The 19,269-nt window shown below is 33.7% G+C and overlaps 2 protein-coding genes across 4 annotated transcripts; one reads left to right on the top strand and one right to left on the bottom strand.

Moving 5' to 3' along the window:
* Positions 1-35: 35 nt before the first annotated feature.
* LOC107041142 (transmembrane protein 185A) lies at positions 36-4,877 on the top strand. Its single transcript, XM_015261548.1, has 5 exons — positions 36-294; positions 1,152-1,497; positions 1,858-2,157; positions 2,475-2,598; positions 3,180-4,877. Exons 1-5 carry the CDS (start codon positions 257-259, stop codon positions 3,389-3,391), a joined length of 1,020 nt encoding a protein of 339 aa, XP_015117034.1. The 5' UTR covers positions 36-256; the 3' UTR covers positions 3,392-4,877.
* A 1,303-nt stretch (positions 4,878-6,180) lies between these two features.
* LOC107041159 (F-box/LRR-repeat protein 21) lies at positions 6,181-10,556 on the bottom strand. Of its 3 annotated transcripts, none has more exons than XM_015261568.1 (5): positions 10,497-10,556; positions 8,378-8,586; positions 7,388-7,604; positions 6,663-6,886; positions 6,181-6,586 (listed from the first exon to the last, which is right to left on the bottom strand). In XM_015261568.1, exons 2-5 carry the CDS (start codon positions 8,559-8,561, stop codon positions 6,246-6,248), a joined length of 966 nt encoding a protein of 321 aa, XP_015117054.1. In that variant the 5' UTR covers positions 8,562-8,586; positions 10,497-10,556; the 3' UTR covers positions 6,181-6,245. The 3 variants fall into 3 exon arrangements, with proteins under 3 accessions (XP_015117054.1, XP_015117053.1, XP_015117055.1); XM_015261567.1 differs by lacking the exon at positions 10,497-10,556 and adding an exon at positions 8,653-8,681; XM_015261569.1 differs by lacking the exon at positions 10,497-10,556 and having other exon boundaries at positions 6,328-6,586; positions 6,647-6,886; positions 8,378-8,678.
* Between the last annotated feature and the right edge of the window lie 8,713 nt (positions 10,557-19,269).

Genomic DNA, 19,269 nt, shown 5'->3' with positions numbered 1-19,269 from the left:
GTGCCGCAGCTGCACGATTTTTCGTGGGGGGCAGAGGGGGACGAACACTAATATAAATATTTTTTATTTTTCTGGGTCAGATGTAACAATATCTCGCGAATTCGCTCACTAATTGAGCAGGATTAATCGTAAATAATGAGGATATGGGTCGGGTGTTGAGTCGCTAATTAAATCGAAGGACTAGTGAATTAATCGAATTAAGAGAGGATTAGCCTAGACATCGGTGAGCCAACCTCTGCGTATCTGGGTTGTAATCATGAATCTGCAGACACTCTTCCAAGACTTCAATCCGAGGTAATTTATTGTTCATGGATTTATGCTTGATTTTGCGGGCGGTAGATCGTTTTTCATGATTCAATTGCTGGAGATGTTGGAGTGGAGCTTTTTATCGGGATTTTAGCTCCAGTGGGGATTCGTCACAGGTGTAAATCGTGGAGAGGTCGTACACACGTTGCCATTCAAGTAGATTGACGTGATTTGATTTTTGATTGATTTACATTTGGAATTTCCAGTGAATTTCCAGTTTATGTTCGTTAATATTTATAATAATTCGTTGATTTTATTCTACAAAAAAAGTTTTTATGTGAATTTTTATAGTCTACACTTCTAAGATTTCAATCTTCGCTAATTTATTGAATGAGTGAAATAGGAACAGTCGATTTTACTCCGGAGTACTTTGGGTATATCTGGGCATCTAGGGGAAATGATGATTTTTTTGTGAAAATCTTTTTTGCAGATCTCACTCTGTTCTACAAAAAAGCCTTCACGTGAATTTTTATATCTTTTTTAGATTCAGAGGTATTCCTCGACAGATGATCTTCAAGTGAAGTTGAATTATTCTGTTTCACCACTTCACCTGCTGATTTCGTTTGTAAGCAGATGATGATGAGAATGAGAATTGCAGTGCAAAAATTCAAATCACAATTATCTAGTGTTGATGATAACACTTTCATTAGCATGAAAATATTTATCACAATTTTCTTTCCAGTGAATTATCAATTCTTGTTCGTTGAAATTGCGATTTTTCTGATGAATACATCCACGTTTAATGACTAACAAATTTGCGTTTAAATATAAAAATAAAACTTGATTTAATAAAACTTAATTTGATAACTAACAAATTTTTAAAAACTTGCAAATTTTTGTTGCAGTAAATTTCTAGTGCACACATGTCTCATGATATTCACCATTCTCTTCGCCCTTCGTCTCGACGGATACATCGAGTGGAGTTACTGGTCGATATTCAGCCCAATATGGTTTTGGAAGGGCATGGTGATTCTGGGGGCCACTGTGGGAAGTTACGTGTGGCTGAAACATCCACACGCCAGGCTCGAGGGCGATGCATATGTCCACTACAAGGCCATGCTGATTACATTGGCTCTACATCTCATTCTACTCATGTTCGAACTTTTGGTGTGCGATAAACTCGAGTCCGAGAGACACCTGTGGATACTTGTATTCATACCTTTGATTTTCATATCAATCGTCTCTATTGCTGTGAGTATCCATTTTATCGAAATTGGCTGAAGTCAGAAATCATAAAAAATTATAATTTGAAGTTTAACTGCGTCATAAATCATTGACGTCGGCGTTTCTCAGATTATTCAAACAATTTATTCTGAATATAATGATGAAAAATGTTTATTGAATCAGTGACTCGACCAATTTTTCAGATTTTTTATCTGCAGAAATTACGAAAAAAATGCAAATTTTCGTTTAGTTATTTTTCTTATTTTTTATGTTAAAACTGAAATAGTAAATTCTAAGTGAGTTCTCTCGTCAATGCCCCCCCACAAAAACCTTTATCAACAAATTATCATCAAGAATGCTATATTCTCCATTTACATTTTGCCACAGGTCTGCATTTGGGCTGTGAAACACGATCGTTCCTTCGAGCTAGAGCTCTTCTGCGCGGTCAATGTTCTCCAATTCATCTTCCTCGCCCTTCGCCTGGACGGTTTCATAGGCTGGAGTTGGGAGGTGGTATTTGTACCGCTCTGGGCTCTCCTCTGTCTCTCCCTCGTTGCTGTGCTCTACACCATTGTCTTCGCAGCAGTTCTCCTCAGGGCACCCCAGGTCAATGCTCGAGTCAGGAGGACATCTCTGAATTCAGCTCTGGCTTACACATTTCTCGTCGTTCCAATACTAGTCTTTCAAGTCAGTATCATGTCGAAAAACACTTTTTATCTGTTCATTTTGCCTAGGGAAGCGTTTTTGTTCATTTTGCCTTCGAGTGGAAATTTTTCAAATTTAAGTTTTGCAGTTTTTGGTTTAGATTAAGCCGTTAAGATCCAAAACGTTTGAAAATACTATTTTTAGACCCTGTCCGTATGTGTGTCTGTGACCAAGTTATTCTCTAATTGTTCGCTAATGAACCGATGGAATTCAATCATTTTTATTTTCAAATGAAGGTAATGTTTGGACAATATGAATACTAAAGTAATTTCCCACTTGTTTTTTTTTTATATTTGCAGGTACTGCTAGCGAACAAATTGGATGGAGACACTTCGTTCAACTATACTACAGTCGCTGCACCCCTTCTCCTCTCGCATGTGACGCTCATATTGATGTCGTTCGGTGCTAAAGGCGGAAATAGATGTAAGCAAAAATCATAATTATGAAATTATTCTTGGAGATGCCTAAGTATACTTGCCATTTTCTTTTTTTTTTAAAACGTTTGTTTTGCGTTGAAACATTGGAGTTTTCACTCAAGAGAATTACAAATTCAAAACTTGAATCATTAATTAAATTCTGAAGGTGTAAATTTCATTTTTAATCGTTAGAGAGTATTTTTGTTGATTGAAAAAAATTAGAAAGTCGACAATTTGACTAGAAATTATAGCATATTTGAAAATTTTCAACTTTTGAATATAAAGACTTTTTTTTACAAGTCATTCATAAAGAACTTTCTACCTCAAAAATAATATTTTCAAAATCTAAATAAATTTGGTCATATTTATAATTTTACTAGGAAGTTTAAACATTTTTTATCATTCATATTTAAGAAGCGAATGTTTTAAAGAATAGGGAATTTATGATTTTTAACTCTGACGTTTTTGAATATTTGCACAAATGGCAAAAAAGGAAAACAACAACTCACCATTTTCCCACTGAATTATCAATCACTTAAATTCACCAAATCAAACCAAATTAATCAATTCAACGATTTTATTTCTCAGGGTGGTTTGGACTGCGAAAAGACTTTTGTCATTTCCTCCTCGGTCTCTGTCCCCTCCTCCAGGAATACGGAAACATCTCTTATCAATCACGAACAGACCGCGATCAGCCCCCATCCGAGCCGATGGTATCCGAAAAAGGCGAGAAACACATAAAGAAGATCGATCTAATGAAGCCAGTCGTGCCTATCGTATCCATAGACCTACCAGATTGATATTTAAAAATTTTTCGTTCTCCATCCCAGCGATAACAATTTCTGTCGAGTCGCACAAGGCCGTGACAGGCTCTTTTCTAGAGATTCATCAGTTTCACAAGTCATTTGTGAAAGCTGAAGACAGACTGACTGATGTATTCAATAAAACATCACGATTTAATAACTACATCGATGGGGGTAGTGAGAGGGTCTTGATGACTCGATAAATTTTTTTGAATTTGTTTCACGGCTTTATTGGGGTTCTGCATGAGGTCTTTTCATCTGTTCATACGAATATTCTGTTAAAAATGCTATTTTTTTTTATTACAATTTTTTGAGTTTTTGAATTTTTTTCTCAAAATTGGTAAAGGTGATAAATTTAAAAAATAGTAACATTCAACTGCATCATACATCATTGAAGGAATTTTTTTTCAAATTTTTCGAGTGTTTTATTCAGAATATAACGAGAAAAATCATAAAACGAATTGAAAAAAATCATACTTCAATGATTCACTATGTACTTTAATTGAAATATTTTTTATGACTTTTCACCTGTAGAAATTTCGAGAAAAAAATTTAAAAAAGTGCGAAAATTCAAGTCAATCGATTGAGAATTGCGTCATAAGGACACTTTTCAACTGAATTAGTAATTTAAAACTGAATTAGCAAACTCATCAGAATGATAAATAAAGGCCCCTGCAATTTTCCCGAGTAACTTCCGCATTTTTCAGCATAAAAAAAAATACGTATCCCGTATTTATTATTAAACATCACATTTCCCAATTTTTTGAATGAAAAAATTTCGTGCAGCAGCCTCACTGCAGGGTAGCCGTCTTGATATTGTACTGCCTTATTTTACAAAAAAAAAAATCGTCGAATACGTTGGAACAGGGCACCTGTGACAATTAATAATTATGTTCATGTAACCATTTCGTTTATCTTCGAATGATTATTATATTTCTGTGGAATCCGCTGTCCTCCATCTCTATTCATTGATCAATTAAGACATTAGTTCTAATAATTTCGACTTTTGATTGAAGCTTTACTAATATAAAAGAACAGACTAAGCTGGTATCAAATATTGTGTTATCAACGTATTCCATTCTCTGTTAATTAATTTTTCTACTTGTCGATGTTTTTTTACGCTTCTGAGGCTCCACGCGACATGAAAAATTTATACATAATTTGAGTTGTGGTCGTGGACAATCATTTGTTGTTAATTTTTCAATGTACCAGCTAGTACATAAGACTGAGAGCCTTGCGACAGTAATCTAGTATTATCAGTAGAATTAACGAGGGACTTGTGAGGAGTAACATGAGTGTGGCATCAATAATTGGTGGAGTTCAATTGTGAGAAGTTCATTATTCATTAGACACTGGTGTAACGGTAACTGTACAAATATCATTTTGTAAATAATAACATGATTTGTATGTAAATAATTTTATGTACATACATAATACAGCATCTGTACACGTTTATTGATGATAAATGTGGGGTGGTTTATGAGAACTGATGAGATATTTCCTTAATGATAAGTGATTTTGTGTTTGTGAACGTCAGAGCTGGGAATTATTCAAGTGAAAACGAATAGAAATAGTTTTTATGGCGGATGATTACTCCAAATTCATCAATTTGGACTATTAAATACTTTTTATTTGTTCCAAATAATACTTTATCGAGGTCTACTTCTGAATAGAATATTTCTACAGAACAAAATGAAAGAATTTGTTCAGGTAGTTTAAAATCTATTCATTTTTCCAGTCAATTTGGTTTTTTTGAGAACGTGCGGAAAGCTTCTGAAATTGGAATGGAAATCGGTAAAAAAAGGAAAATTACCTTTGTCATGAAACAGTCAATATATTTTTACTAATAAATCTGCAGTTTGCTTCCGAATGTATTTTAAGGATATCCAAGTATTTTTTTCAGTTTGGTACAGACAAAAATCATGAGAATTCAGCGTCATTCAAATTGCATTTTCCATGGAATTATTATTTTTTTAAACATTCGTTGTTCATAAATAAATAATTGAAATTGTTTAAGCTTCCGGAAACCTTATTTTTTATATGACGCGTGGGTATTAATAAAAAGGTGTTTATTAAAATAAAATGGAACGATAGAAAATTAAATATGTCAACACAAAAAACGAGAGAAAAGAAGGAATGTTCAAAGGATATATTCAGATGGAAAAAAAATGAATGCATGCCAAATGGAATGCACTCTAAATGGGATAAAAACATTCATAACAAAATGAATAAATGTTTTACAATTCCGAACAAATGATTTTTATGGTGGAAAATTGATTGTTCATAAATTACTCCATCAATCTTTCTTCAAAAGTAAACTTTCTAATTTTTTCAGACTACAAAATATAAAAGCATTTCGCTGGAGAAAAAATAGCCAAGTACCTGGATATCCTTAAATTGAATTTAATGATTCATTGCATTCAGCATTGTCCCAACTTAAAAATTTTTTCCCTTCCTCTGAATATTGGTTTCACAATAAATTTCTGAAACTAATATTAAAACAACAGATTAACCAACAAACGATGCAAACCCGGTCAAGATGGCATTGGGAAGAATATTTTAAATTACAATTGGATTAATTTACAATCCTAACTACTAGACCATACCGGATTAGTTATATTAATTTATAATTATTTTATGTCGCGCCGTGCAATAAGTCGAGTTTATCGCACGCTGCGCTTCGCGCAGCTTGCTCAAAACTCGACTTCTGCACGACTTGACATAAAATATTATAGAGCACTCGGTAATAAATTTCGTTTTCAACGAATGTGTGTACAGACCTCGCCTTCGGCTCGGCCTGTAAACTACACATTCGTTGAAAACGAAATTTGTGCCCTTGTACTCTAATGTACTATTTTAAAATTATCGTTGAAAAACAATCGATCACACCCACACAAATACACATACTAAAAATAGCATTCGAACCCCCGATGCCAAAATTAGTTATCCTGAAAAAAATCGGAAATTTCAAATTCGACGAATATAATGTTTCCATTCGAAAAATGCATTCCACTGCATCTTCACCAAGGTGGCACATACTCCGGTGTCCACGATCTCCCCAGTGACGAGGACACGCTGGACACAGCATCGGCAACATCGAAATTCTCATCCTCGATGAGAGACGTTTCCCACACGTACAGAATCTGGAGCCGTTGCTTACAGATTTTCGCGAATTGCACGAGTGCTGAGCAGCTGAATACGAAAAAAAAAACATCATCCTTAATGATACGTTCAGGGCCCATAATGACTTACGTAACTTCGCAATCACCGAGTCCTATCGCAGATAATTCGGGGCAGTCCCTCGCCGTGGTCAGCAACTCATTGTCGATGACTCCTGAGCTGCAGGAATTAATCACCAGTTCCACTAATCGAGGGCAGTTCTCACTGACTCTGCGGATGACGTGGGACGAGGGAGATCCCCCCAGGTACAAGTGGGTTATCGGGGGTGCGAGGACTACCTCGTAGTCCTCGTCGTCCTCGAGGTAACAAGTCCTTAAACATGATTGATTATAATTATGCGTGAAAAATTTAATGAAGGAAATGAATGCTTTCTCTGAGGAATTCTATTCGAATTTTGTTAGACTTTTTAAAATTCTGTTACTGCTTGCATAAATTATATTCAATATTATTTCAATAGATGTTTTTTCTCTTGGATTTTATTACGAGAAACAGATAAAATAAAGCGGACACATTTGGAAAATTTATACCCAAAAATTTCTGTTGAAAAATCAACATTTATTGACACTTTTTAACGAATTTTAATAATTAAAATAATAAAATCTGTAATAATGAATAATGGATAATAATAGTTTTAATAAATGTTGATGAATAGTATTCAAATAATAAAATAATGTAAACTAAGCAATAAACACAATGAATGGACATTGGGATTGATTTTTTTTCTAGAATTGTTTAGAGAAAGCATTGGAAATCTCTATTGAATTTTTTATTTTTATGGCACGTCCTCAGTACTTATTGATTAGTATCGCTTACATAACGAGATTCAAATTGGGTGAATGGGTTTGTAGAGCGGTCCACGCTGTGTCGCTAATCCTCGCGAGGGGCTTCGTGTCTGAATGCGCCTCGATTCGCATCGTCTGTAGGGACACATTTTCCCGCGCTATCACCCGCAGGAGGTCCTCGGTCAGTTGTGAATAGGATAGGCATAACTCGCGGAGGCTGTAGCCCTCCTTAATTATCTTCGCGAGATCTAGAATTCAGGATTTTTTTTAGAGCACCAATAGTTTCAGTTTTATGGAACTATCGAGTTGTAAAACGGAATCCGTTGGTTCGTTGATTTATTTGTTATAATCATATAAAAATATATAATAAAAAAAAATATATATATATAAAACATAAATATATGTTGATATATTTTTTATAATAATAATAATAAATATAGTAATAATAATAATAATAATAAATATAGTAAGTTTGGGAATTTTTGCGTTTCTGGTGTTAAAAAGTTTGGAATTCGCTTGAATTTCCAATGAAATTTGGAATTATATTTGAGATTAGATTTTTCACTCTAAAACGAATTCCATGTTCATTCGCTGAAAATTACTACTGAAACTTCAATTTCTTGTCATTATCTCCACTAAATTTAAAATATTAAGCAAAATCTGAACGTAAAAAATTAATCCATTTTATCTTATGAAATTCTTGAGAATTTTTTAAAATAATTTGCGATATGTTTCGATATATTTTTTTTAACAGCAATACATAATATAGTAAGTTCGGGAATTCTCGGCTTTCTGTTGCTAAAAAATTTGGAATCCTCCTGAACTTCCACTGGAATTAGAAATGATACTTTTTTCCCTCAAATCGAATTCAATGTTAATTTCCTAAGAATTACTACTGAAATTTTAATTTTTTGTCATCTCCCCTAAGTTTAAAGACATTCAGCAAAAACTGAACATAAAAAAACAAATTCATCTTCAATTTCCCGACTCAATACCTAAATTAATAAATTTTCTTTAATACCATCGGCTGAAATTTTCGATGAATCCTCTACCCGCAATCTCTGAAGTTTCCTCAAGTCCTTGAGCACCTCATCCCGCCAACAATTAGAATCTTCGGAATTTTCCTCGATGACTAGGGACTCGAAATTGAGTTTATCTGGGGGCAAAGTCGAGAATGTTTCGGAAATTTTTTCGCATTCCAGCATTGTGGAGAGTTGGGTCACTGAGAATCTGTAAATGAGAGACGATTAGAGACGATCGTCGAAGACTTGAGGAGTCGAATAAAATGCACTCGACCGTCGGACTCAGGCGACTGAACTCGCGGGATCCCCGCGATGTACTGAATGCAGCGGTGGTCTCTTCGCTGTAAAATTGGGTTTGGCAATGGTGACTTTGCGCATTGGTTCAATTCGAACAATCGTCCATGGGGTAGCGGGGGAGAAAGGATTTGAAAGGATACGAGGGCTCCGCCGAATCGGTGGTGGACGACGTGACGCGTGATTCGCGGTAAAAGGAGTTTTTCGCGCTGGGAATTCATGGACCAGGCGGGGGGAGTCTAGTAGGCCGTTCACGTGAACGGCCCTGACACAGTTGCACTCACGTGTGCAATGTACGATCATACCTGCGCAAATCGAGGGACTTGATAAATCGAGAAGTTAAGGGTGAAATAAATAATGATAAAGTTTATGAAAAAATTTAATTTAAAAATTCTAGCGATTTTTCTTGGACATTTTATTTCAATTCTCTGGAAATACTATGAGCAATTTTATTTTGGGAATAGATGTGGGTTTTCCTCTATATGCCATTCTGTTTTGATTCATTCAGGGATTTGATAAATCGAGAAGTTAATGGTAGAATAAATAAGGATAATGTTTATGGCAAAATTTAATTTAAAAATTCTAGCGATTTCTCTTGGACATTTTATTTCAATTCTATTGAAATTATATGAGCAATTTTATTTTGGGAATAGATATGGGTTTTCTTTTATATGCCATTCTGTTTTGATTCATTTAGGGACTTGATAAATCGAGAAGTTAAGGGTGAAATAAATAATGATAAAGTTTATGAAAAAATTTAATTTAAAAATTCTAGCGATTTTTCTTGGACATTTTATTTCAATTCTCTGGAAATACTATGAGCAATTTTATTTTGGGAATAGATGTGGGTTTTCCTCTATATGCCATTCTGTTTTGATTCATTCAGGGATTTGATAAATCGAGAAGTTAATGGTAGAATAAATAAGGATAATGTTTATGGCAAAATTTAATTTAAAAATTCTAGCGATTTCTCTTGGACATTTTATTTCAATTCTATTGAAATTATATGAGCAATTTTATTTTGGGAATAGATATGGGTTTTCTTTTATATGCCATTCTGTTTTGATTCATTCAGGGACTTGATAAATCGAGAAGTTAAGGGTGAAATAAATAATGATAAAGTTTATGAAAAAATTTAATTTAAAAATTCTAGCGATTTTTCTTGGACATTTTATTTCAATTCTCTGGAAATACTATGAGCAATTTTATTTTGGGAATAGATGTGGGTTTTCCTCTATATGCCATTCTGTTTTGATTCATTCAGGGATTTGATAAATCGAGAAGTTAATGGTAGAATAAATAAAGATAAAGTTTATGGCAAAATTTAATTTAAAAATTCTAGCGATTTCTCTTGGACATTTTATTTCAATTCTATTGAAATTCGATGAGTAATTTTATTTTGTCAATGAATGTCGATTTTTCTTCATATGTTATTCCATTTTGATTCTTTCTATGAGAATTCTGGGACATGAATTTTGCGAGTATTTTTTTTTAGCTGAAGAGAACAATTCATATAGAAATGAAAAAACAAAATTAGTTTACTTAATTGAATAGAAAATTGGATTCAATCGGAAATTTCGATCTCCTCTCAACTCCGGGATATTTATCTAAATACATTTGAAGAAGAAAATTCGTTCAACTTATTTTAAAAACAAATTCTATTTATTTTTCGTCGATTCTAATCGAAAATTCCGGAGCTATTCTGCGCATTTCTTGAACATTTCATGATCAATAGACAAAAATTACACTGGATTAAATTATAAAATTAAAATAAATCATAAAATTATTAAATTACGCTGAACCTCTCGTGAGTATGGGAATTACCGTTAAAAATGTCGACTGTTACCCATAGTCCTCCACTTTTAACTCAATAACCCATTGACGTCATGATCGATGAAGTTCACGCCGCGATGGAAAGATATCTGAGCGCTCTTGCACCCATTGCATTGCGTCAGGTTCTCTAGGCCGTGCACGTGTTCCGCGACTCACGCGGCGCACGCGATCGTTCGACGCACGTGACTACTTTGCCTATCGAAATGTGAGCGTTAGGCGCGCCTAGGTGAAAAACTTGTTTTCGATATTGTTGGCTCAGTGATCATTGCTGAAACCTTTATCAACGACAAATGATTTTATTCCCCTGGCGATCCAAGAGCGTCATTACACGGATGAAGAAATCGTACAAAAATTTTCTATACGGATTGCGTACAGAAATTCTATGGGATTTCCGTATATGATATTCGGACATTTCTATACGAATTATTTTTACATAAATTTTTGTTTTCATACGAAAGATGTCTAAACACAGAGAAAAACGTAGAGAAATGTCGCAACTCCATACGAAACGTTTCTATTCACTGAGAGAAAAACAAACAAGTCTTGTTTGGGCCAACAAAATCGCTAGTTGAAAATTGGAAAAAAAGAATTTATTTGGTTCGAATTTGAAAGTCCCAAACATGAATAATTATTCTGCTTTCGACAGCAACGAAATATTTGGCTCAAGAGGCGGATAATTCACACCAGACGGTGCCTTTTCAGGATGAAAATATCTCATACAGACGAAAATTTATCAACAAATATTTTATCCCTAAATTACAAGATTACTATCATATCATTATTATTGTTTCATTTAAGGGTTCACTTCTTGTCTGTGATTATTAGACAGCCGAAACGAAAAACTACTATCCCTTGTTGCGCATAAAACAAAGATTTTTCGGGAGCAAAATACGTCTGGGATTATCGCATAACGAAGGAGTAGTGCTGGAAATGACATTTCTTCCATGTACAGAAAATGCAATTTTTTTTTAACTACTAAATCTATTTTTGCGACAAAAATTTTTCATTCCGGCGCACTCTCTGCATGTTTGGCACAAAAAATCCTTTTTTGACAGTTTTCAAAAAACTATTTTCTTGGCATAAGTAAGACTTGTTTGACCAAACCCATAGCAATCGTAAAAAAATAATTTGTGTAAAAAATATCCGTGTATAAATATCCGAATATCATGAACAAAAATCCTATCGAAATTCTATGCGCTATTCTATTTTTTTTATTTATTTTTTATTGTTTTAGAGTGCTGAAACCCATACATTAGGTTATTTACACTTTCATATATTAATCAATATTAATTCAATTACGTCTTCTTATTACACATTACTTAGATTAAACCTGGATTTTACAGTCTTTTGGGTATTTNTTCTATACGATTTTTTCATACGTGTACAGCCACGCTGTAGCGTAGTTGTTGCGGGGTTGATTACGAATTTTCATTTTCAGGGCTAAAAAAGGGTGAATGATATCTGGATGTACCATAAAAGTTGATAGATGAACTATTTATTCATACTCGCACGATTAATTGCATTGTTTTTAATCAATTAGATGAAATCAGTGTTACTGTATAGAATGTTGATAATAGAAGCCCATATCACTGCAAAAAGTGGGCACTGAATTTCAGTACCTCTTCCTTGATTACTCTATTTTTGTTTTCGTTTGTTTTATTACATCTTCTCGCTTTAAAAATTCCAAAAAGGCTGTTTAGAGGGCTGTTTTTCCCAATTACACGAAGTAACAAACTGTCTCGAGGGACAAATGAATAAATGAGTCATTTGTGTGGCGCCAAATTTCTATGTATTCTGTGGATTCAGCTTTGTAGATGCTTCTGGAGTTATTCAGACTGCAAAATATACCGCAGACAGACATGATACACCGGATGTTATTGCTGCACGTGGAGAGCACCTCAAGGCAATTGCAGAAGCTCGAAAATGACAAGAGTTGAAAAGCCAGAAACCGCATTGAGAAATAGTGAAGAGGAAATGTTGAGAATTTTCGGAAATAGTAATGAACAAGAGAGATTACATATGATGCTGCCGGACAGGAAAAAAATAGTACAGATGCACGGAGAGAAATATTCAATAAAAATGACGTATCTTTTCCGTAATTCCGGAGCAAAATGTGGGTGTAGGAAATTTTACGGAACTGTCGCGGAATTTTTCTGGAGCGTTCCGTAATTCTTATCCGAATCTCCTGTCAAAAATTACGATACCGTCACTTAAATTGTCTGAGTCGATTTCGTAATCAGTGAGTGAATTGTGAGTTCCGTAATTTTTACTGAACATTTCTCTCCGTGTGGATAGAAATACTGAATTTCCAGAGGAGGAAAAGTTCGAACGATCGGAGATTTCTCAGGTGAGATATAAATGAAGATATAGTCAGACTAAAATCTCCTTTCCCTTTGGAAAATTGGACTCCCGTTATTTTCATTGAAAACGCGAAAAATTCGTGATTTCAATGAAAATAATGGGAGTCCAATTCGCCCAGGGGTAAAGAAATTTTAGTTGGACTATAGATGAATCAGAAAAAACAACGAAAAACAATAATGATGTACAATGATATGTTAGCAAGCGTCAGGAGTATCGAATTCAACAGTCACAAAAACCAGTAACGTAAACCTTAAAAGCCGAATGGAAGTCGACCCAATGGAGCTCACGTTTATATAGTACAGCCTTTACCACAATCCTGCAAGGTCAGTGTAAAAGTTTTACTCTGAAATTTTTCCACTGTTTCATGCAGGGCCACATACAAGAGTAGGGGAGGCTGGGGTAAAACGGACACATTAGAATTTTTTCAAATTACTCATAACTCAGAAACAAATTTATCAATTCAGCTCAGTTTAGGCTCATCAGAGAGAAAAAGAGTTGTTCTTTGCACTGAAAAAAATTAATAAACTTCATCAACATTTCAGCTTGCCACTAACGTTTAAAAAAATGTCAGAAGTGTCCATTTTATCTCACCCTCCCCTAAAATACATCAGAGGATTTTAAAATACCTCAGCTAAAACATTAGCTGAACGGAGAATATGAGGGGAGATGTTGCCATTGTGTCTGCATTCATTGGACACTCGTCATATTCATCGATCCATAGAGAATCCATTCATCCGCATGTTCATTATATTATTATACCTGCCATCACTCAATTTTTCTAAGCCATCGATTTTTCAATTCATCACGAATGGTGCGAACAGAAGTTGTATTTCGATGAATACGACGTAATTAAATTTTTATCTTTGTTTGTTTTTTTCAATACAATTTTCTTTGAAACTTGATGATACTTCTTCTTTTATTTCCTTTTACAAAAATGAAACTAAGGTGAACAAATTTTTTTTCTCTAACCTATCACCATAATCACATAATGTAACATATAAAATATTAATGGCTCATGAACTGAAAATAGAATATTGACCATTTTCTACAATTAAGCAAGTGAATCTCATTAATTGTTTCCTTAAAATCCTTATTCTACATGTTCCGAAATAGTTTCTGTCTAACAATTGGAATAATTTCTACTAAATCGTGGATATTAAACTGACGATTTTTTTCCTAGTAATAATTCTCTTTGCTTCTTTTTACGTCTCTACTATCAGATGCATGTTGTAGATTTAAATAACACAAGATTATTCATTTAATCATTTTGTTGTTCCAATTCACGCAATTATTGATTTATTTATCTGCATTATATATAAATCTAATTATAATATGCATTTGATAATATTGATATTTTGCATAATGTGTGATATTAATTCTAGTACAGTCATAACATTTCGCGTGGATTACGCTCTCTCTATTTTCTACAATCATCGACTCGAAATTCTTTTTTTTCTTTACCAGCTCCGTCGTCATTCACTGAGGGGCTGAAAATGAATAAAAATAATGAAATTCTCTTTTCCATCATTAATCCTAATTCAAACTAATCTGCAATATGAACCCGTAATATATTTTTGTATATTATGCACATAATATTAAGTCAACTTATGATTTTATAATCTGTACTGGGCGGTATTTTATTCTCATTTATTATTTCAAACACGACCGACACGCTGTTTCATTTTTCTAACAGCAAGCAGCAGAAACGCCTGCATTGAAAACAATACGTAAATACACTTTCATCAAAAGGAAAAAAAATCCATCTCTTCTTATTAATTTTTCCTCCTTGTAATTAACGTTTCGTGTCTAGTCATATTTTCCGTAACTAAAGTATGAGGCGCCAAGATGTCGGCACAAAAATCTTCAACGTTTCAATCTATCTACTAACCGTTAATATCAATTGTCGCTATGTTTTAATCAATTTATTTAGTAATGTAAATTGACGCTATGTCCCTAAGTGTGTTTAATATTGATTTCATTTTAATTTTCAAATTGACATCTGCTCTTCAAATTCAACAATTATGGCGTTAATTGTTTATATATATATTTTTCATTCTCATTAGGTGATAAACTTGATGACTCATTCGCACATAATCATTCATCAATATGCTCGATCTACAAGTTGTCGTTCGAACGACTGCATATTTTTCATTTTCCAGTTTTCTTCACTTCAATAATGCATTAATTCTATTCTCGTAGTATAGCTCTGTTTCCAATTGCACTACCAATGGGGAGCTTTTTTGTGTGGGTGTAGGTGTTTCTCTTTTTTTTAATGTCAATTTTTTTCAACTGTTATCGATAAAGTCAAATGAATCGATGAAAACAGATATAAAAATAAACTAAAAACAACTCCACCATGCATCGCATTGTTTTCATTTGTCAAATGAATGATAAATAATGAATTCAGAAAGATCGTGAAAATGAAATATTTAAAAATGAAAGAAAATTAATGTGAGACGGGGAAACCGGTATGTCCGTTGTACATTTTAATTATTCAATGCGTTGATAATTTTTCCACTATTTTTCACATTATAAAAATAATTATCTTCCCACGGTTACAATTCTTAAATTCTGACTGCATTATTGAAAATGTTCTAAACCTTCATCGTATATATTAATTATCTTTTCTCATTAAAAATTGACTGTTGGAACGTTAAGACTCGGTGAATTCGGATATCATTCACGATTTATCTCGTGCATTTAATTATCTGATAAATTCAAGTGCACCCCCTTTTATTACGGCATATGAACTACTAATTCGAAATTCCCACTCAATATCCGTATAAACTATATTTGCTGTCAATTAATTTATAATATTTTTAATCGCTATATTTTTAACTCTTGCATTCACTCCATTTCTTTTACTCCTCACGTGTTTTTTTTCATTTACTTTATATTATATTATATCGTGTGATATTATTATATTATTAACGAACATATGAGATTTTCAGTTATGTGTGGCTCTAAGGCGCACGCGTACACACGAAGTACTGGAAAGGCTCAGGTTTATTCCTTGAACTTTTCAATGTGAACACTACAGCCGTTGGAGTAGAGGCCAGCGCTGGTCGTTTCGAACGAGTTACTCCACTGAAGATTTAATTGAGAAAATATAACGCAAGTCGAGGAAAAAAAAGATGAAAGCAGTAGGTGGATAGAGAAAAACATGAAACATATAGATATAGATACTGAGACAGAGACTGTATTAGGTACAATAATTATGTAATATTTATGAAATAAATATAGAGTAAGAGATTGAAATATTTCATAGCTATGGTTGATCAACGACTAGGGACAATGCATTACATGGCTCAGATTCAAATGATTGAATCTTGTTACATCGATTAATGATTATGATATCTGATAAATTATGCGACACACTTATACCCAACACGCGGAGCTCGATTGTCATATTTTGGCTTTTATATTTTTTTAAATCATCATTTCAAATCAAATTCATTGCACAGTGAATAAGTTCATGCGCGTTATCCGTATAGTGATGCACACAATGCAATGACAGTGAAAAGCTTATAGTATAAACCCTCTGTATAGATTCCTTTCTTTCGTTACAACAAAGTGATGACGTTGATCCCATATAATATGTCTTTGAATATCTAGGCACAATTCCTAACGATTCGGTCATGTCTCTCGCTTCTCTTCACATTTTCTCTTAATAATTATTGATTTTGTTGCAAATTCATTTTTTCTTCTTGTACACTGAGTGGGATGAGTGGAATTCTTATGGTGATGCTGGATTTTTATAGGTTTGTTACGGGAATTTAGGGGTGGATGGGCTAAAACAGATCAAATTTTGAGAACGGCAGAATTTTTTTTCTCATCTTCACGTTAGTTTTTCGGTCTTTAAAGTGACACCATTTTCTTTTACTCCATTCTCTCCTACTAGCAACTCTCAATTCTTGAAACTGAGTGATTCATAGTTAAATAATAAAAAATGTCCGAAGTAGAAGGAAAAAAATAGATTGAAGATTTCCATGATTATGTATTTACCTCCAATGTTCTCGAAACGATAGCGCGAAATGTTGAGGGAAGGCTCACCCCGGGAAAAAAAAAATTGTTGCCCTCGCGATTTTTCATCGGGAGTCTGATTTTGTAGGTCGTAATAATCTCTTGCCACTCAAAAGTAGAGAATCGATTTTTTTTAATTGAAAAAAATCAACTTCACAAAAATCCCCAACGGATTTTTTTTCGAAATCAGTAGCGAAGTGGTAAAACGGTTTAATAGATTTTGGCTATTGGCCAGTTTTTAGTGAATATCTCGGAATCTAAGGGAGATAGTTGAATTTTTATCAAGACCTTTTTTGTAGCACTCAATTTGGTTTATAAAAAAGGTTATTACGAAAATTCCATTATCTCCTTTCGATTCGGAGAAATTCTTCAAAAACTCAACCAAGAGATAAGTCGCCTTGAACCGTTTTACCACTTCGCTACTGAAATGGTTTTTTGAATATGATCTGAAATTTTTGCTCCTTAATTATGAAAAATTCGGGAGAAGATGCATTTTTTAATTTATTTGTTGGTCAAAATTTTTATTTATATCTGAAGAAAAAATTTTTCTTGCTCAAATATTCTGTATAAACTGCATTTGTGATTACTGACACGATGTTTAATGGTCCCCATGCATCTACCTAGCCTTTTTTTACTCTATAGTTGAGAGGGCTCCTCTCAGGGATCCAGAAACTGCCAGCGTACTTCCTCCCAAAAATTCGAATCGGTGCATTTTTTCCATGCTGTTTCGATTCATTTTCCATTATTTGTGGAAATTCACTCGTTCCAATTAACACTTTTAACTTACTCCCGAAAATACAATCGATCCGTTGAAAATAACGACTTCTTCAAAATGTCTCTTCTCAATAAAAAACTATTTCGAAAAACCATACGCTGAAGATTGTTAAGTTGATTTGTCGATTAAAAAAAATTCAATTTTCCACTTTTGAGTGGCAAGAGACAATTATGACCTACAAAATCAGATTCCCGAGAGAAAATCGCGCGGAAAATTGTATTTTAAAATTTTTCTTCTCGAAAAACGAAAAAGTTTTTTCCCGGGATGCACCGTCCCTCACTAATGAAGATATGTATTACAGTAAATCAGGGTAAAATACTGAAATCTATCTAGTCAATACTACACAAAAATAGAATAGAGAAAGAAATGTGTTGGTGTGTTTTTACGCGTACGCCTCGTATGTTTGGGGTTTATAGAAAATAAGAATTGAGATTACGCAGTCTCTTTATTATCATAAAACTGTACTGTGCCTTTTTCAAATATTCAGAATCGTTTTGTTGCCTCTCATAAAGTGAAAAAATCTCCCACGAATGTCTCAATTCGTCAGTGGTCCCCCCAATCACATGCCTTAGTGAGATTTGTCAATCTCCCCCAATTTGAAAATGTACAATTTTATAATAATCAAACTAATTCAATGAGCATGTGTAATACCCACGTTTCGCGTGCTGCACGTCAACACTTTCGTCGCGAGAGGTACATGTGTATTTTTATTTTAAATTTTTATATGTTTTTCTCTTTTCCTTCCTTCTCTCTCTCTCTCTTTCTCTTTTTTATTATAATAATAATAATGTACACGCTTTTGCATTTCAGAAAGTTCTTTTGAATTTCACTTATTTTTTCTTCTTCTCCTTATTAATCTTAATAAACATACTAATAGCTTAACCGTAAAACGCCCGCTCGGACAATTATTTCTCTTTTTATTAAAAAATGATTTGTCTTGCCGGAGCTGAGCTGATTGTGATTTGCAACGCAATTCCTGGCCCAATAATTGGTTTCTTCTTTAATTTTTCATAATTTTTTTTTTTATTATCCAATGGAAAATGTCGATAGCCAAAATCCTCCAAGATATCGCTGACACTCTTCATTGAAATGGTATTCCGCTCCCAGATGTATGTTCGTGTGTCAATGAAGAAATCGCCAACGACAAATCAAGGGAATTGTTTAGCCTATTGGGGCAAGTGAGAACAGAAGGGCAACAGGAGGAGTGAAAAAAAGGTGTGTACCGGAGACACGTTGGTGATACTTGTATATATATACATATATACGTATTTTCAAAAGTGTCCAATGAAAGAATTGTTCGAAAAATCCAAGAGATTTGTCAGAGTCAAAGGCAAGAATTGAATGAGTGAGTGGTGCGTGGCAGCTTGAACATTTCTTAGGGTTTTTCTCTAGTCAATTAGTTGATAGAGAGTGATTGTCTTTAATTATACACATTTGTATTTCCAGAGCTTGGAAATTGTAAATTTCATTACTTTAATATATATATATGGCATTCTTCACTAATTGAATTTTAAAACTCTAGATTTACGCCTCGTTTTTTAATTTTTCCTTTTTCTCTTCATTTCTTAATATTATCGAAAAATGTGAGGCTCCGGGAAATGTTTT

The sequence above is a fragment of the Diachasma alloeum genome, unplaced genomic scaffold (genome assembly GCF_001412515.2).
Source record: "Diachasma alloeum isolate Michigan unplaced genomic scaffold, Dall2.0 Dall_scaffold_00358, whole genome shotgun sequence".
NCBI classification, from domain to species: domain Eukaryota; kingdom Metazoa; phylum Arthropoda; class Insecta; order Hymenoptera; family Braconidae; genus Diachasma; species Diachasma alloeum.
The sequence above is the reverse complement of the archived record's forward strand: the minus strand, read 5'-3'. Positions and strand labels throughout refer to the sequence as shown.

Excerpts from the sequence above, each read along its gene's own strand:
- LOC107041142 (XM_015261548.1), top strand. The coding sequence starts at position 257 with ATGAATCTGCAGACACTCTTCCAAGACTTCAATCCGAG. Across the intron at positions 295-1,151 it reads TTCCAAGACTTCAATCCGAG|TAAATTTCTAGTGCACACAT; the intron begins GTAATTTATTGT and ends TTTTTGTTGCAG. Across the intron at positions 1,498-1,857 it reads TATCAATCGTCTCTATTGCT|GTCTGCATTTGGGCTGTGAA; the intron begins GTGAGTATCCAT and ends ATTTTGCCACAG.
- LOC107041159 (XM_015261568.1), bottom strand. The coding sequence starts at position 8,561 with ATGCTGGAATGCGAAAAAATTTCCGAAACATTCTCGACTTTGCCCCCA. Across the intron at positions 7,605-8,377 it reads ATCGAAAATTTCAGCCGATG|ATCTCGCGAAGATAATTAAG; the intron begins GTATTAAAGAAA and ends CCTGAATTCTAG. Across the intron at positions 6,887-7,387 it reads CCCAATTTGAATCTCGTTAT|GACTTGTTACCTCGAGGACG; the intron begins GTAAGCGATACT and ends ATCATGTTTAAG.